At 31.7% G+C, this 19,109-nt stretch overlaps 3 protein-coding genes across 3 annotated transcripts; 1 reads left to right on the top strand and 2 right to left on the bottom strand.

The window, feature by feature from the left end:
- Positions 1 to 3: 3 nt before the first annotated feature.
- On the bottom strand, positions 4 to 1,580 carry LOC126688236 (uncharacterized). Its single transcript, XM_050382866.2, has 3 exons — positions 1,105 to 1,580; positions 947 to 1,016; positions 4 to 732 (listed from the first exon to the last, which is right to left on the bottom strand). The coding sequence occupies exons 2-3, from the start codon at positions 1,002 to 1,004 to the stop codon at positions 131 to 133; spliced, it is 660 nt and encodes a 219-aa protein (XP_050238823.1). The 5' UTR covers positions 1,005 to 1,016; positions 1,105 to 1,580; the 3' UTR covers positions 4 to 130.
- An 11,843-nt stretch (positions 1,581 to 13,423) lies between these two features.
- On the bottom strand, positions 13,424 to 14,808 carry LOC126688311 (agamous-like MADS-box protein AGL14). The gene has a single exon (XM_050382964.2). It carries the CDS (start codon positions 14,665 to 14,667, stop codon positions 13,594 to 13,596), a length of 1,074 nt encoding a protein of 357 aa, XP_050238921.1. The 5' UTR covers positions 14,668 to 14,808; the 3' UTR covers positions 13,424 to 13,593.
- Positions 14,809 to 15,141: 333 nt separating this feature from the next.
- LOC126685884 (protein transport protein SFT2-like) lies at positions 15,142 to 18,631 on the top strand. Its single transcript, XM_050379870.2, has 4 exons — positions 15,142 to 15,423; positions 17,541 to 17,808; positions 17,931 to 18,035; positions 18,364 to 18,631. Exons 1-4 carry the CDS (start codon positions 15,221 to 15,223, stop codon positions 18,472 to 18,474), a joined length of 687 nt encoding a protein of 228 aa, XP_050235827.1. The 5' UTR covers positions 15,142 to 15,220; the 3' UTR covers positions 18,475 to 18,631.
- Positions 18,632 to 19,109: the final 478 nt, after the last annotated feature.

Raw genomic sequence — 19,109 nt, forward strand, 5'->3', positions numbered from 1 at the left:
ATATCAGGAAATAATAAACAATGCTAAATTATGAAATAGCACATATAAAAAACATATAAGTGTTTTAAAATAAAATAACAACAATATCCGGAAATACAAAACAACGCTACATTTATTTGTTCTTTCGTTTTTATTTGTTCTTCTGTTTTTTGCTGCACCCTTCTTCTGGACCTTCAGCCACATCAGATGGGCCTTCAGCAGCAGCAATCTCCACTTCCAAGGCTTCTACTTGGCCCTCATCTTCAGTGCCGTACCACTCTAGCAACAATAATTCATCACCTGGACCTTCTTCAACTCCCGCGGCATCTTCAACTGCCTCCACTGGACCATCTTCAACTGGCTCAAATGGACCATCTTCTTCAATTTCTTTCAATTCTAACTTGGGTCCACTCTCAGGCACCAAATTATGCACATCATCAGAGGTTAAATATCGAACGTAGACATCAACCACACCTTCTTTTAGTGCAGCCCTTGCCATCTCCTCAACATCTCTATCATGTTCAAGAGGTTTTATCCCTCGATGATAGTCCAACTCTGGCTGCCTCCAATAATACATAACCAGCCCCTTCACTCCAATTTTTTTGGCCCACAAATCAAGCCTATTCAGTGACAGTTGGGAAATGTCAAAACATCTTGCACACACGTCGCCCCACAAATAACCACCTTCTCCAAATTCTCCATCATAGTGCAGAACAATTTCCAGGATCTGAGAATCCACTTCCACAGTACGGGCTGTTCAAACAAACAATATGGAGACATTCATTCACAGACATTATGCAAAACAAATCAACAAATTTTACAACCAACTTGAGAATAACTCCCCCCAAAAAACATACCCATAAACCTAAAAATTTACAATAAACCTAAAATCACAATTTCAAGTACCCAAAAACACATACCCAAAAACCAACAAAATTACCCTAAACACTAAAATTAAAATTCGAACCTGGCCGTTTCTTCCCTTTCGTCTCATCACTGCCGAAGAAGATCTTTTCTTTTCCCATTATCTTCTTAGCCTGTTTTACCATATAAAGATATCAATACCAAAAAAGTGTGCACATGACACTAACTTTACAAAAATTGATCAACCATTTTTTTTCATACCCGGATTTGTTCTTCCTCGAAATGCAACGCAGGCGAACTACAGAACGAGAGAAAATGAAGAGCAACCAAACGACGATGACAAACGTCTAGGTCAGAGGAGATGGGAAATAGAAAAAGACTGATTTCAAAAACAAATATAATGAAGAAGAAAGAGTATGTCAGAAAGAAGATGAAAGAGAGAGAAAATTTACCGAGCGGTTAATTTTTTTTTTGATTTTAAAATTTGAAAAGTCAACCGACATGTCAGAGGGAGGGACTGTTGCAACTGACAGTGGACAAGTCACGTGGGTCGACAGGTGGCGAGGAAAACGCATGCAAACGATTAAATCGTTGGCGGCGCCGCGATTTTGTGTTTTTTTTTTTCAGAAGGGCCGTGAATGGCGCCGCCATAAAGGTCAGGGGGTTTAGTGAAGTTTTTGAAAGGTGAGGGGGTTTAGGGAAGCTTAGTGCAAAGGTCGAGGACCGTCCATGATTATTAGCCAAAAGTAAAGGATATATGTTACCAAATTAGATTAAAAAATAAATTAATATTTGAAATTCACTAATCCATACCAAGTTAAAATGTAAATTGTTTACAAACAAACATTACCAAATTTGCACCAAATTAGATTAGGAAATTAATTAATACTTTAAATTCACTAATTTTCCCATACATTACCAAATTTGACCAATCTTGCTATACAAAATAAAGAATTTAAAGGTAAAGCATGTTACAAAATTAGTTTAAAAAATTAATTAATAATTTAAATTCACTAATTTTTTCATACCAATTTAAAAAAGAAATTGTTTAGTAACTTAAAAAAATGTTACCAAATTTGAGCAAATCAATTGATATATTAAATCCCAAATGTTACCATATAAATCAAAAACAATATATAATTTTTTTTTTGAAAAAAACAACACCAAATTAGATTAACATATCAATTTAATTTTATTATGCTAACTATAAAAAAGTAATAATTTATAAAAAAATATAAAAGAGAAGGAATCTGGTAGTGCCGGACGTCTTTGTTTTCCCCACCTTGGCGAATCGCATCCCCGCACAACGACATTCTTTTTGCGTCCCTTATGAAAATGCCAAATATCAACTAAAGAAAAAACATTACATCGTACTATATTAATTTAAAAGAAGTGGTGTAGAAATGTCAAAGAAATAAATATGAGAATGATTATGAGAACGTCAAATGTGAAGTAAAGAAATAAATTAGAACAAAAAAATCAAAAAATTAAAATTTTAAAGATGAAAGTTGGTGATAAAACCTATTTGTTTTACTGTCAATAGCAAGGCCTTTTAATCTCTACATACAAATTATTAGTTAGAGCATAACATTTGAAAAATAGAACAAATAAAAAAAGATTAGAACAACTCAAAAACTATAAACAAAACTTTACAATGAATAAGAGAAAACAATAAAAAAAATTACCTGAGCATTATGTAGCTCTCCATTGAAAAAGAGTAAAAATAAGAGTATTTATAATGGTGATCTAAGAGAGTATAAAAAGTCTTTTTTTTTTTTAGAAAAATATGAAAATGTGTGATAAATTTTGTAATTATTTTATAAATAATGAGCATTTAATTTTGTAACGGATTATAAATTTTGATAATTACTCCTTTATTAGTGTTAAACATAATTTATTGGCTATTAATTCTAAAATCTTTCCATTTAAAACATAGACCACTAAAATATTCTAACGTTTTTTTTATTAGCAGTTGTATACATTTGTTGTTATCTTAGTAAATGTTGCTTATTATACTAAATCTCTTTCATTACCCAGTGTTTTTATTAATGACACATAATTCTATTATTTTTTTACCATAATAAGATCAATAAAGTCCAAAGAATGGTGGTTACCATATTTTTTATGGAATGTTTAATGTCAAAACCTTTTTCATTAATTTTATTTATTTATAATTTAAATTATCTTTTAAATATGTCATTTTTTTCTTATCCTTTGCTATAAAATTTAAAACTATCGTAATATCATAATTATCAGTAGATTAAATGTATATTTTATCTACTTTTGTGAATATTAATTGTCAAAATTAATAATAGTTATATATTCCAATTAGATATAAAATTAAAATATAGCTTTGTGTTGAGAATATCGAAAATGTGATGATAAAGAGAAAAAAATTCAATTTTGAATTAATTATAATAATAATATTTTAAATGAAGAGAAAAATAGTTTATTCTATTTTTATGAACTTATTCAATCCTACGACTCAAATTAACTAACATTTAAAATTATTTAAATATTTTATTAGTATATTTATAAACAAATATATTAGTGATTTTTTTTAGTTAGTATCTAGTAACACTCATAGGGACATTAATTAGAGAATTAATGATTTAAAATTATTAAAAAAAGGAAATATGGGAGAATTAGTATATGAATGCCATTTGACATTTAAAAGGAAAAAGAAAATATATTAGAATAAATGAGGGAATGCCACTTGTCAATCCGTGGGAAAAAACGTCCTGCTTTATATATATATAGTAGATTCTATTTTTGAGGAAACTCTTTCGTATATATCAAAATGAAATCAAATTAAAGTTTTGTACCAAATTAATTGATTGAGCTTATAGTATTTAAAAAAATAAAATGCTGAAATTTTTTTTAGTTTTTTTTTTATGAATCAAGATTTTATAAAAGTCACAAGATGTGGCAAAAGTGGACAAACCGAATACAATCTGGAACCATTAGAAATTAGAGGTTAAACAAGATATCTAGATTATTGATAAATCAAGATTTGTACATCTTTGGTCAGTTGAAGCATGTTTATATATATTTTAGCAGAATTTTATGCAATATGAATTGTGGTATCCAAATGTATGATAGCACAAACATATATATTAATTTATTTGGCTACACATGAGAAAAGAGAACACTCATTTAGATTTGGGTTAATATCAAAAAAAATCACGAACTTTATATATTTTTTCATTTTAATCACGAAATTTAAATTTTCTCATTTTCATACACGAATTAGATAGTGACAGCCAGCAATTTTCGCAAGATTTTTGAATGGTGTATGGATTTGAATAAAATTGGTAGTTCGTTTATGAAAATGGCGATTTTTAAACGGCGTAATTAAAATGAGAAAACATGTAAAGTTGGTGAATTTTTATGACATTACCCATTTTAAATATAACAAAGATAATTACTCGGTCTATTTTTTAAATAAAATGCATAAACTTTTCTCTTTATGAATAAATTATTGAAATTAATTCATCAATTGTTCAATTATATGAGCATTAAAGTTATAGATGATTTTGGCAAGTGTAATCAATTTGTTGTGCTGAGAGAATGACATCTTGATCCCACTATTTAAACAATGTGCTTTCTATCTCGACATGTTTAATGACTTTTTTTTAAGTCTTTTAGGGCTTATGGGGTTTAAAGGGTTAGTTTATCCCCTTGTGGTAAATCAGCTTCCAATTTTTTTTTGGGATATTTGATCCACCTTGAAGCAGATTAAGTGCGATGTTACTTGAGTACCAATCATCAAAGTCAGCTACAACAACGAAATCAGGAACGTCCATATCACTAATTTGTCCTTAATATCAATACGAACAATTTATTTAATAAGTTTTTAATAACGATGTTTGATTATGATTCTTCTGACGACGAAGAATAAAATGCAAAAGTTTCTTAAGTGTCTAGACTCTTCAATATACTGAATATATATTAACTTTATAAAGTTTCTAGGAATGATAGATTATGTAAAGATTATTTTATTAAAAAACATATTTTTTCTCTAATATTTTTCAAAGACGTTTTTGAATGAATCATTCGTTATTCCTCCATATGTTGAATGTAATTCAATACTACGATGGCTAATTTAATACAAAAGAATGATGAGTTAGGAATGATTGGGCTATTTAGACTACTATAAATGACAGCTTGTTTTAGAATGTTGACATTTGGTGTTTGCTGATTTTGTCGATGAGTATGTAAGAATTAAAGAGAACATGCAATTAAATCTCTAAAAAAAATTATGAAGAAAATATAAATTATTTTAAAAAGAATATTTAAAATTTCCTACGTAAGAGGATGTTTCAAGATTGCGAAAAGAAGGTGAAAGCAATGAATTTTCGAATATATTAGAGAGTTTAGATTGTATGCATTGGCAGTGGAAGAATTGTCCAAGTAAATGGCATGAACAATTCACCGACACATGCTCAAAACCCAATAATTATACTTGAGGCAATGGCTTCTTATGACTTGTGCATATGACAATGTCTTCTATGGAATGCCTTTGTCTCACAATGATATCAATGTCCTTGATCGATCTCATCAATTTTCTGAACTAGCCGAAGACGAACTCTCATTTCTAATCACACTTTGGGCGACCATAATTATAATATAGAATACTATCTTGTTGATGGTATTTACTTGTAGTCGGTGACAATAATTCAATCAATTTTACAACTTCAAGGTTTGACGAAATATTATTTTACAATAAGACAAGAAGCATGCTTAAAGGATGTGGAAAGAGCATTTGGAGTGCTTCAAGCATGATTTGTTATCATCCGGGAGCCTATAAGATTTTGGAGTCATACGGATTTGAGTTCTATTATGAAAATTTGCATTAATTTACACAATATGATTATTAAAAATAAGCATGAACAACCATTGCGTGTCGAGTTTGATGTATCAAATTTATCGCCATTAATTCAAATGTCACATGAATCTACACTATGCTTTGGTGAGTTCATAGTCCTCGTCTTAAGATTCGATCTTTCGACTAATATTTTAAACTACGAAATTATATTATTGAACATTTGTGGGTGAATACGGTCAAGAAGATTATTGAGTTCTAAATAAATTAATGTGGAATCATTATTGATAACTTGTGAATCATCGGAGTGGGTCTAGGCTTGTTAAACTCTTAGAAGTCCACTTGAAACAAAGGAAAACAATGTTAGAGAGACGCCGAAAGTTGATTTTGGATCGCCGCTCCAACGGTCAAGCCAATTTAAGTGATAGAAAGAAAAAAGAAGTCAAATGGAATAGTGTAAAGTGAAAAAGAGTATTAACCTTCAACTTACCTATTTTTGGATATTTATATGTGGTCTTGAAGTGGTATGAGTTGGTATAAAACAAGTTTCATATGTTTGTACTTTATGGCCACGTGTTGGTAAAAACGCTCACGCGCTAATTGTTGAGAAAATTGCTGCAAGTGCACAGTGTCAACTCGTAATATAGACTGTGAAGTCCAGATATCGTACCCACAAGGAAAGCAACTAAATACACCCAATTAAGATACTCAATCTGGATAGCCAAAAAGATAATTTGGTTGAAGTGATTTTAAATTAATAAAATTAAATTAAGCAGTTTTAATTTAGAATAAAATTAAACTTTGAATAAAAATAGGTTTAAACAATAATAAGAAAGATCAGGAGTTATTAATTTTCTTTATGTCATTAATCTCATGAGATATACGGATTATGTTATCAATTTATGGTTCAGCCTAATCTAATGCATCTATAACTCTCTCTCAAACCGCTATAGATAAAAATATACAAATAACCAATTAATAGGCAAATTACTCACTCTCGTGTTATAACATACCAAATCAAGTGATTAAATGATATTTATTAAGCAAACCTCAAGAACACGTATTCATTAACTCACTCTCGTGTTATTAAATCATACATTGTTAATTAACTGATCTATTTCAATTAAGCACTCTCAAGTAATAATTAAAACATAGGGCGGTGAATGAATTGGCCAAAAACATTCAAGCATTATGAGCATTAATTAACACATCATTTTAATAATAATCCAATATCTCAATATGATTAAGTATACATAAGTCCAATTAATAATCCCCGAAAATGGGTTTAGCTACTCATATTTAAAGGAAATTCAACAATAACATATGTGGAATTCATGATTAACAAGAACACAACGGTAATTGATCTCTCAATAATGTTGTACCTTTACTACGGAATTCCAATATATTTTGTGTAATAATCCCAAATGATAGAGTAGAAATGATACTAAAGTAGACTACCTCTAATGGCTTTGTCTATGATATAAAATATAAACAACAAAATGTGTGATCTTAAAGATGTTTAAGATCCAAAAGATATGTTTTCTCTACACAAATGCAAGCTATTTATAGAGTTGCTAGGAGTGGAGCTCAAGTCAAGAAGCTCTATTCTCTTCATGGAATTTGAGTGATGATCAAGCTTTGGATTTCTTTCCATGTAGAGCGGAGTAGGGAGCAAGTTCTTCAATAACCGTCTTGAGTGAATCATGGTTCACTTATCTAATTTCTAAAGATAGCTTGATTAAATCTCATCTTGATACATACTTTGAGTGCAAGCCAAGAAAGATCTCTTTGAGTGTGAACTCAATATATGTTGCTTATGGAAGGTGTGTGAGTGTATCGGCCAAGAATCCCCACGCGATTCTCAAGAATCGGAGTTGAACTCCGAGATCAGAAGTCAGCCGGCCCTTGGCCGGCTCATAGTCGTGGGCCGGCTGAAGGCCGGCTGAGCTCTGCTTGTAGCTCATTTCTGGTTTGGTTCGATTTTGACTCGGTTCGACCCCAAAACTTGGTTGGCTTTCTTGAACTTGACTTGAATCCTTCTGACTCTGACTATTTTTGCATTTAAACTCTATTTTATTCCTAAAAACTCAAGACACATTAAATATTAACATTCTACAAATAATTTAACAAATAAGTGAAATTAACTAAATAAGCGTATATTTTACATCATAAAATACTAAAAATTGGTAAATAAATGACCTCTAAATGACGTAAAATATACACTTATCGCTAATGCCAACTCGTAATATTCGACAAGTCGAGGTCGAACCCACAAGAATTAGAGGTTTAAAGTGAACGAAGTCGACTTTGAAATTCAATTCGGAAAGCAATGAAAAGAGATTGGTTTCAAGTATCAATTAAACGACTAACAATTCAACTAAACACTAACTTGCAATCAACAACTAAATTAACAACTATAAAACTAAAGCGATTAACAATTAACGAGAATTCAAATGATAAAGGGGTTTGGAGGTCAAGAATCTACCTAGGTCATGCAATCTTGAGATTCGGGTCTAAGGCTACAAAATGTGAACCGAGCGTTCCTAAATCATAACTCCCGCTCTCTCAAGCCTCAAAGAGCTATAAAACCACAAACAAACCAACTAGCCAAGCCTAATCCACTCTCGTGGCACCAAACATGATTAACAAGCCAATTAGTGATTAACAATCAACTCTAAGGTTTTCTAATCTCTAACCCACTCTCATGGTATCATCAATTAGGATCCCAATCAATCTATCCAATCAATTAACCTTCTCTCAAAGTATTAACCAACCTAGAATCATGTTTTAGGTAGCTAACTAAAACAAGCATTAGGATTGTCAATTAAAACAACAATAAGTCTAAACCCTAACCCAATCATGCAGTTAATTAACCTTCATTTCAACCCCCAAACAAGGGGATTTAGCCGACCATGGCTAAATCAACAATAATCAAACAACAAGAATAACAAAACATTAAAGTGATAGAACTAGTTACTTTTGTAGAAAATCCAACAACATTCATTCAATAAAGATAAAGCTTCAATATTATAAGAGAATCAATCTTCAATAAATAACTTAAGCATTCAACAATGGAGTAATGTCTACTTGGTAAAGATGGCTCAAAGCCCTAGAAATCACTGAAACTAGAGGAATATTTAAAAAGCTAAAAAGAGTTATGTTTAGAGAATGTTGTTTAACCTAAAATAGAGATAAAATGCCTTATATATGTCTTGCAAAAGAGGAAATAGAACTCCTAGTACAATAGGTGTGTTAGGCCAAATCCGGAAGTGGGCCTCTTCTCATTTTTAGCTCAAAAATTGCAATTCCCATGTGTCAAAACAGAAGGGCTCGATCGAGCCGTTCATTTAACCCAGAGGGGCTCGATTGAACCCAAGGCTCACAACCTTCAAAACTGAATAGTGCTCGATCGAGCAGAGGAGCTCGATCGAGCCCTCATGCTGAGAGGGGGACTTTTTCACCACAAACGCTCCAAAACTTTGCTTGATTCCCAATTCGTTGATTCTTCCTTCTTTAGCCCAAAAAGACTTTGTTTTGCTTCACTTTACCTATAACACACACACACACGCAATAAGGTATACAAAACAACCGAAAAGCGTGGTAAAACATGTAAAAGCATACGGAAGACACCTAGAAAACATAGGAGTATTTTACTCCTATCACAACGCAATGAGATGCACCATATTGTGCCAGGGTACCTCTTGTCAAAAGTACAGAGTATCAGGGAATGTTTTTTATTTGAGCATGTGTTATCTCGGTGTCGAGCCAGTCTATGCTCGGTTTTTAGTTGCTCGTGGTTGTGCTCGGTTAATAGCTAACTATACTCAACGTGAGTATTATTCTTGATTATGCATTATACTTTTTATGTATTGTACTCGGTTATGTAATGAACTCGGTTAAGTAATACACTAGGTTAAGTATTATATTGAGTTAAGTAATGTACTTGGTTATATATTGTTTGGGTCTGAGAGATTGGAGCTTTATATTCGGCCTTTACATCTGTTTCATCTATATTGTTATCAATTGTGGTCAAAATAGCTAACTTGAATTCATTTTTTTTAAATTTAGTTGTTCTCGTTGAAGATGCTTGCTTAGTTACTAGACTTAATATTTCTTTGTTAGTTAATTGCTTTTTTATTGGTAAGTTGCAGTTTATAGTATTTTAGTAATAATATTAATATCGTACAAAATTAAGGATACATAAAATGAAAAAGATCACAAATTGTTAATACCATCAAATTATATTCAACGGGTATTACATATAAAATGAATTTGATGACATATTTTTTATTTTTAGTCTATTCATATGTTAGACCCACCACACATCTTCAGTTGAATTTGGTTTAAATTACAAAACATTTTTGCAAGTTACTATCATAATCCCACTATTACTAATTATATGTGAACTTGTGTAACACCAAACCTGTGTAATTAGTTAAATAAATATAACCATGAATATGTTGTAAACTTATATATATACTAAAAATGCATGGTAAAGTATAATTTACATGTAAATCTCAACTGAATTAAGGCTCAAGTATGTACAGTTTTCAATATGAAATTTGAGTTTGAAGCTTAAGTTATTGCTAAATATAACATTGACAAACTATTTATTGCTTTTTTTTACAAATGAACAAGTTAGTAGAGATTCAAGCGTGATCGCTGTTATGCTCTGATCAACAACTAAATATTTATTCCTTATAAGTCAAGTTATCATCTTGTGATAATTTGAGTTTATTAAAACTATGAATGTTATTGGTCGGTAACAAGTTTGCATGACTAGTTTATATATGAAGAGTATTTTTGTATAATTTTGTACACGTTTAGGTAGCTGAAGCATGTTTATACAGATTTTAGTAGAATTTTATGCAATATGAATTGTGGTATCCAAATGTATGATAGCACAAACATATGTATTAATTTATTTGGCTGCACATGAGAAAGGAGAACACTCATTTAGATTTGGGTTAATATAAAAAAAAATCACGAACTTTACGCGTTTTTAATCACGAAATTTAAATTTTTTCATTTTCATACACGAACTACCACTTTTTCCCAAATCCATACACGGTGCTGAGGTGACACTCATTCATTGGTGTAAAATGACCTCCACCTCGGCGAATTACACCAATGGAGCCGTGACACCTCAGCACCGTGCATGAATTTGAGAAAAAATGGTGCATGAAAATGAAAAAATTTAAAGTGCATGATTAAAATGAGAAAACGTATATATAAAGTTCGTGAATTTTTATAACATTACCCTTTAGGATTTTAATACCGGAAAGTCTAAAAAATGCACTCATACATAATATACAATGAAAAAAAACTCAATAGCAGTGACCATTTGATAAATACAAAATATTTAGCATTGCCATGTAATTTTAATAGAGTTAAATGCAAATTCATACACCAACTTTGACCTAATTTGCAATTACAACATAAACTTTTAAACTTGACAATGTCGGTAACCAACTTTCACTTCTTGGCAAATTGGTACACCGACAAATAGCGGTTTATTATAATGTGCACGTTAGTGTTTTTTGAGTTTGGTGTATCGATTTGCCAAAAGTGTAAAGTTGGTTACTCACATTATCAAGTTTTAAAATTTATATTATAATTGCAAATTATGTCAAAATTGGTGTATGAATTTGCATTTAACCCATTTTTATAACACATTCAGCACATGAGATTTGGATTTTATTTCTCTTTACTGTTTCAACACTATTAATACACGCTTAACATGCAATAAGTTATCCAACAAACAAACAAAAAAAAATTATCTAAGACTAATTAGTATGTAACAGAAAAATGAGTCAAACAAACTAGCATATTATTTTTAAATATTAAAAAGCATTATATATTCAAACATAAAGTTATTACATAATTGCTTTGTAAAAGCAATAACGAGAATGATAATTCAAATTTTGAATTTTGTGATGAAAAAGGCGATAATAAAATATAGAATTCTAGTTCAGATTTAGAATAACGGATTTTAATCTCATAAAAAATTATCATTTGCCAAAATTTTAAATTTTTTCTCAAAAATTTAATTTTGATTACGAGCGAGGGAGAAACATGCACGCAAGGGTGTAGTAACCGATCCCTATATTTCACTGATCAAAATCTTCAGAAAACTCATTATAAGAAGCAAGGGGCGCCCTATAAATGCTAGGGGCGGCTCTTTCCTTATAGGGGCGGTAATCACCACACCCACATCATGTTACTGTCGTTTAATTTTTTAAATAATCGAACACAAAAAATTTGATCCTTCTAAACTGAAGTCCTAAATCTGCCTGTGATAAAAAAGAGACTGAGTAAAAATAATTATAATATTTTATTCATGTCTCACTTAAAACATTGATATTGTCTCGATGGAAAAAAGAAATTAACATTTTCAAAAATGATTAATTAGACACATCAGTTAACTAAAGTAAAAAAGAACGTTAACTATAATGACACGACAGTCAAACAAATAAACTAAAAATACCTATATCAAAATTTTAAGAGCTACATCCGCTTAACATCTACATATCTTAACCACCATTTTCACCATCTTCTTCTTTTTAATTTCCAGTTATTTTCTTATTCCACCCCGTAGCAAAGAAAACAATATTTTCCGTTAATTTTGCTGGAAACGTGTAATGCCCTTTAGTTCGATAATGCACATATATTCAAGCATAGATTTTACTTAATTGATCAACCATTTGCAATTGCAGTCTCCAAACCTATATGGAAAAATAAAACAAATCCAACAATTGTTAGAATATAAAATAGTAACCCGTCCGATTTAAGCAGGTGACGTGTTACTATTTTATCTTTCTTTACGATAGTTTGTTTTTTCTTTTTTTACAAAAATTCAATTCATCTTCCTTCATGATTTTTTTTAAAAACTTAATCTTACTGTTTTGGTAAGCACTAATGTAACTGGACTCTTGAATTAATTAGGCAATATGTAAGCTATGATGTATAATATAATTTTGGATTATTTAGAAAGGGGAATTTTTGGTGTTGGTGGGAGAAATTTGATCACACACCTGAACAAAATGTTGTCTTGCGCACATTATATATACCATTTTAACCACACCTCAAATTGGTACGATATTCAAATATTTTTACTTACTCAAACGTCTAGTTACGTGTCAAGTCACCATAAACATATTTTGATATTGATTAATGCAAGTTTGTATATTTTTAAAAAGGGAAAAGGGTCAAATACGCCCCTAACGTTTCGCCTATGGATCAAGTAGGCCCTCAACGTTCGGAAAAAATCAAATAAGCCCCTAACGTTTTTTAAATTGTATCATCTAAGCCCTTCTTACTAACACCGAGGACCCTAACGTTTGTTTAATCGTATCAACGAGGACCCCTATGGAGGGCTCAGATGATACGATTTAAAAACGTTAGGGTCCTCGTCGACCCTTTCCGAACGTTGAGGGCCTACTTGATCTATAGGCTAAACTTTAGGGGCTTATTTGACCCTTTTCCCTTTTAAAAAAGACAATTACAATCCAATCGAATAATAATTTATAAGGACATGCAATATTTCAAACCAAACTTATTAATTTAGCTAGTTTGATTGATTTTCTTTTTGTTTGATTCAATTTTTGATTTTTTTTAATCAAAAGTAAATTGCAATTTTGTTCTCCAAAGCCAAATTGAACAATTTTTTTGAAATTTATATAGTATCAAAATTAAATAAAATGGAATCAAATCAAAATCATAATATCAACAATGGGATACAATTAATTAGACGATCTCAAAAAGTTTAGATGCTATCATATATATTCTACACATTATGCAATCTTTCTTCTAAAATTCCCTTATATCATAAACTAATTACTTATACAACCTCTTCAAGTACCATGAAAAAACTACAAAAAATAGAACAAAATCTTGCTAATGAACTTAGTGCACTAAACATATAATTAGTTAGACCAAAATCCATCGAAAAGATCCCCAAATGGATCATCATCAATGGTAAGATTTTGATGAATTAATGGAGACTTATGATCATCTGAGAAGCTGGGATAATCATCAGAAGTAAAAGAACAATTCTTCAACAGGCTCCAATTCTCATCATGATATTGATTTGATAAATTGTTCTTCTCGTAATCATTCACATAACCAAATTTCAAACTAGGTAAATTAAGATCCGCGATCATATTGCTTTCGATCAACTTACCCTTCCCCTTCTCCGAAAACAAACTCGACCCGATCCCGTGATCATTACTTGCAACACAAGAAACTGCTCTATCAACCCTAGTTTTCGCATCCAAGAAGCTGTGATAATAATCAGAAGTATTCAATTGGCTCCAATTTTCATCATGATCTTGACTTGAATTATTCTTCTTGTAATCACTCACATAATCAAATTTGAAACTAGGTAAATTAAGATCCGTGATCATATTGCTGTCGATCAACTTGCCCTTCCCCTTCTCCGAAAACAAACTCGACCCGACACAGTGATCATTACTTGCAACACAAGAAACTGTTCTATCAACCCTAGTTTTCGCATCATCTCTCAGTTTCTCTAACCCATTCACAAGAGCTTGCAATTCCTCAACCGACTCCGAGTTCTCAAACAAATCAAGAACCGAAGATAACCCTACTTCACCGTTCTTTAACTTCTTACTTCTCTCCGTAATATTCTTAACTTCATCTTCTAATTCTTTGATTTGATTACACAGTGAGAGCGCGTACATTTTATCGCCGTCGTTAATGGGGTTAGGTTTACGAACGTTAAGATAGTCATCAAGAACGGAGTTAACGGAAGGATAACCGAAGGAGTAGATTTTCCGATTTCCTTTTGTTGAAGAAACAAGAACGGCTAACTGAGCATCACAAAGCATGAATAACTCGGCTGCTTTGTTGAATAAACCGTAACGGCGTTTAGTGAAACTGACTGATCGTTGTTTTTCATCGTTTTCTTGAACTCTCTCGTTGAAATTTCTTCTTCTTTTTCGATTTTCTTGGGGTTTTTCATTGTTAAGTTCTGCCATTGTGGAAAGAACCAAACAGCAAGAAAATTAATTAGGGCTAAATGATATTAAGCTTATTTTATAGGCGGTTTATGAAACCCACCCTAATTGGGACTAAAATTGCATTAAATAACTCATAACCTGTAAGATTTAAGTAAGTTGCGAGGGTTGTTTATGGTAAGTAAAAAATTTGAAAAAAGAAAGAAAAAGACAATTAATTGGTCCAACTTTGTTAATAAAACATTATTTTATATATATAATCGAGGGAGGAAAAAAATTTGTGAGAAAATAAAACTCACGATCTATTAGAATTGATGCCTAGTGATTATTTGTTTATTAAAAGATAACATTTTTTAAATTTATTTTTACTTGTCTCTACTCAAATTATATTGATTTTTACGGTTGTATAATACGGTTTAAACTCACAATTTTATTTATTTAAAGTTAAACTCACAATGTTACTTAAAAAAAAAACGTCTTGCGAAAACAAACTATAATTATTCATAAAAAAAATATTCCTTCAATATATTTCATAAAACTTAAGGGCGCGTTTGGTAAACAAATTAAGGAGAAAATGCAGAAAATGGCACAGAGCTGGTTCTCCACTGGAAATAGTAGCGAAGAAAATCCACAGAAAAGTGAGTCATCACTACTTGCGGATTGGAATTCATATGCATCATCTAGAGATACAGATGGCACTTCCGGATTGGGACTTGGATTCGATCTGGAAGCTGCTGTTCGCTCTGCCAACGACACCGTTTCCGGCACCTTCAATGTGTAAGCTTACTGGGTTTTCGTCAATTTTGTTATTTATGCTTGTTTTCTGCACTGGGTTTGTGTTTCTTTGTGATTTGTATGATTTATTTGATTATGGGTGGTTTTTGATTTTGATTATGGTATGTTGTAATGCTTGATTAGCTTGAATTTCTGCTCAAGTTAATTTCTTAGATGTGTTGAGAAGTTGAATAAAGGAGATACCTTAAAATAATTGATAAATTGAAACAGATTTGATTGTATAATTCATGTATGAAATGGATTATCTCGCGGTATTAACTAATTTATAGCATTTATAAAGTAGAATAGATAGTTGTAATATGTTTAATTAGTGTCAACAGTGATTGACAGTGTAGATCCTAGGTGGAGATTTGAATTATCTTTCTGATGTATATTTGTCTCCGGCGATTCTTGATGCATTTTGGTTGTAAGATGCTGTGTATAAAATGTTGTAATATTATGTTATTATGCATTCAAGTATCGGGGAATTGACCGCCTACTTGCTAAATAGAATCAGGATGATGAGTTTATCATGGATAATGGATATGGACTATGGCGAGATAAAGCAAATGCATGTGTTTTAATTAGTTTACCAAACTTACGGGTAGAGCAATTCTTTGGGCTTGTAGAAAGTAAGAATACATGAATAAGTAGGATAAAGAAAGCCCCCTTAATCTATGAGAGTCTTATAAGAAAATTTTGATGACTTCATTCATTTTGCAGATCTTGTGTGGTCAATAGCTTTTTATCCATTAAGAAAGGAAAAGCGTCCGTTGTTAATTCGTCAGAACCTCGTAAGTTGATAAGTTGGTATTCTGTAAAGCTCTTAAAATTTGTGATGCTAGTTTCTTGGGTTATTTCTTGAGCGGGCTGCACTTTTATCAAATTAGTGAAGTGCAGAAGGCACCCACTCAAGACAATTGTTCTACTCTTAAAGTTGAAATATTCAACTAGTCTTAGGGTCAAGAGGATCTAGAGTCTTTATCCATGTGGGATGGAGCAAATGAAGCTACTTTGCTCATCTCAACTAATTAGGACTAAGGGTTAGCTGAGCTAAGTGTTTTCTGCATTTAGCTATTGATGTAGTCTCGGAGCTGAATTTTTGACTTATTTTTATCGAAGAAGTGTGATTTAGTCTTTTCAATTGGCAAAAGATTGGCATATTTCACTTGTTTTTGAATTAAAAATCATTTATTCCAGTTTCCGAATTTACCATTTGCGAGCTTATGTATTGCTTTATGTTCAATAGGAACAATACACAGTTCAACAGTACTTTAGGCTTCAGTTGAGATCTGATTCAGCTGATTTATCAAATTCAACTGTTGCTTTGTCACCGTTTTAGTATTGGTCTAAAAGAAATTAAATGCAATGTTTCACTTAAGAATTTGCAGTGATTGTCTTCACTGAATTCCTAGGGAAAAATATCTCATGATCGAATCTCAATTGGCGTTTGGGTAATAATTATGTTTAGCTTAGATATGAATTCTGCCATATGTCAGTATCTCAACAAGTGCACCTTGTTAAATTCTGGAATCACCCTATGGTTTTAAATTATGTCCCATATTTACTACATATGGATTGTATCGTAATGTGATTTTGGGCTTCCAATACATTGTGTACTGATACATTCTAGGGAATTTCAGTTTCTCTGTGTTAATCATACGCTACCTACTCTTATTAATACCGTTTCTTCTATGTAGCTTCCCAAATTTAAAGGGACTCTTCAGTCTTCATCGAGTTTCCAAATTATTTATGAATTTACATATTTGAAAGGGAATAATCTGAAAAATCTCCTCAGTGGAGGCCATTTTGGTCTGATACCCTTGAGACATTTCCAATACCCTTAAAGTTCATGATAGTGTTATTTAAAACCCTGAGTCAATCCTTGATTTTACCTTGCTAGAATTTATATAACTCTGTAATGTTTTCTATGTTGATTCGGACCATTAATGTGGCATAATTCATTTCTAATTTCTGTTATGTTCTAGTTTTTTTCTTGACAATATTGATCCTGTTCTATTTATATATCTAACCTCAAATTATAATGAAGCAATCTCAACTGATCAAGTGATATGAGCAAGTGAGCAATGTGCTAATGTTCTTTTTGCACATTCTGTCAGGGTCTCTAAAGGAGTGAGTAATATACCAGGGAATTTCCAGTCTGCTACCAGCAGTATTCCTTCAGGAAAAGCTCTTATGTATTTTGGTTTATTTCTGGCAACTGGAGTGTTCTTTATCTTCATTGCATTTGCGTTGTTCCTACCAGTCATCGTGTTGATGCCCCAGAAATTTGCGATCTGTTTCACACTAGGATGCATTTTCATTATTGCTTCTTTTGTGGCACTCAAGGGTCCCAAAAATCAATTTGATCATATGATATCACCAGAGGTACCGTGATAATTTGCTGCAGTTTCCTCTTTGGATTATACATGAAATAGTTTCTCCAAGTTTATCAACTTAATTGCGTTTTTGCGTTATTTCATTATGATTTTGTCTTTACTATTTATCAGAGGCTTCCTTTGACACTGGGATTCCTAGGCAGTATGGTGGGTACTTTATATGTCTCCATGGTGCTTCATAGCTACATTCTTTCTGTCTTTTTCTCCGTAATACAGGTATGGCATATCATGCTTTCTTTAAGGAGCTTTGAGACCTTCCCCTAGCATTATGCGCACTTTCCATTTCATCTGAATATTTATTTATTTTAAAGAGTTTAAAATGAATATATCATATGTGATGACAATCTATATTGCACAAAAACGAAAATGGCTGCAATAGAAAATGGTGAAACATGTTTTTATAAATATAGGATATAAATATTAAGTTTTGGAGTTTCAGAAATGTTTCCGAATATAGAAACGGAACACCAAAATGTAATGCTCGATAAGTTTTTCTCCGTGCAACATAGACGACAATGTTAATGTTTTGGATGAACTTCTGCAGGTTCTTGCTCTTGCATATTATGCAATTTCCTACTTCCCTGGCGGGTCTGCTGGGATGAAATTCCTGTCGTCTTCGCTTATATCGTCAGTTACAAGATGTATAGGGAGGTGATAGCATTCTGTTCATATTACCTGTAAATTTTCTGACTCTCACCCCCCATTTTTGTATGACATTAATTTCTTTTGCTCTTTTACATATGCTCCATGATAGTTGAAAACTTGGATGATGTAGTAGGGATGTTGATTAAATGCAGCTCTGTTAGTCCTTATGGCCGTATGAGCCCCCATTGGCATAGCAATTTGCACATAATCTAAAAAATAAGAAGAGATTATTAGAGAAGCTATGGTCTACTTAGCATAATATTTCTAACCAACAAAGGTTGATTTTGCCATTGAACTTGGCACAAGAGATCAAATATGAACAATCTTATGGCTTTGGATAAAAACACCTTAAAAATTTGTGTTTTTGGTCATTTTATTCTTTCAGCTTGAAACTATTTAATAATTTTCTACTGCCTCAGTTTCAATTTCCATATAATGTTCCAATTGTTTTCTGTTACCTCCATTGATGGGGTAAAACGAGTCGTAATGTCTATTGGAAAGTGTTTTTATCTAAAGCAACAAGGTTGACATTATTTGATCTTTCGGGCCAAGTTCAAGGGGTAAGATAAACATTTGTTGTTTTCCTAACAATAAAGCAACTCGGCGTATAAGTTTGTAGTTCTACTTTAAGATGAAAACACCGAC

The sequence above is a fragment of the Mercurialis annua genome, linkage group LG6, assembly GCF_937616625.2.
Source record: "Mercurialis annua linkage group LG6, ddMerAnnu1.2, whole genome shotgun sequence".
In the NCBI taxonomy this organism is placed as follows: domain Eukaryota; kingdom Viridiplantae; phylum Streptophyta; class Magnoliopsida; order Malpighiales; family Euphorbiaceae; genus Mercurialis; species Mercurialis annua.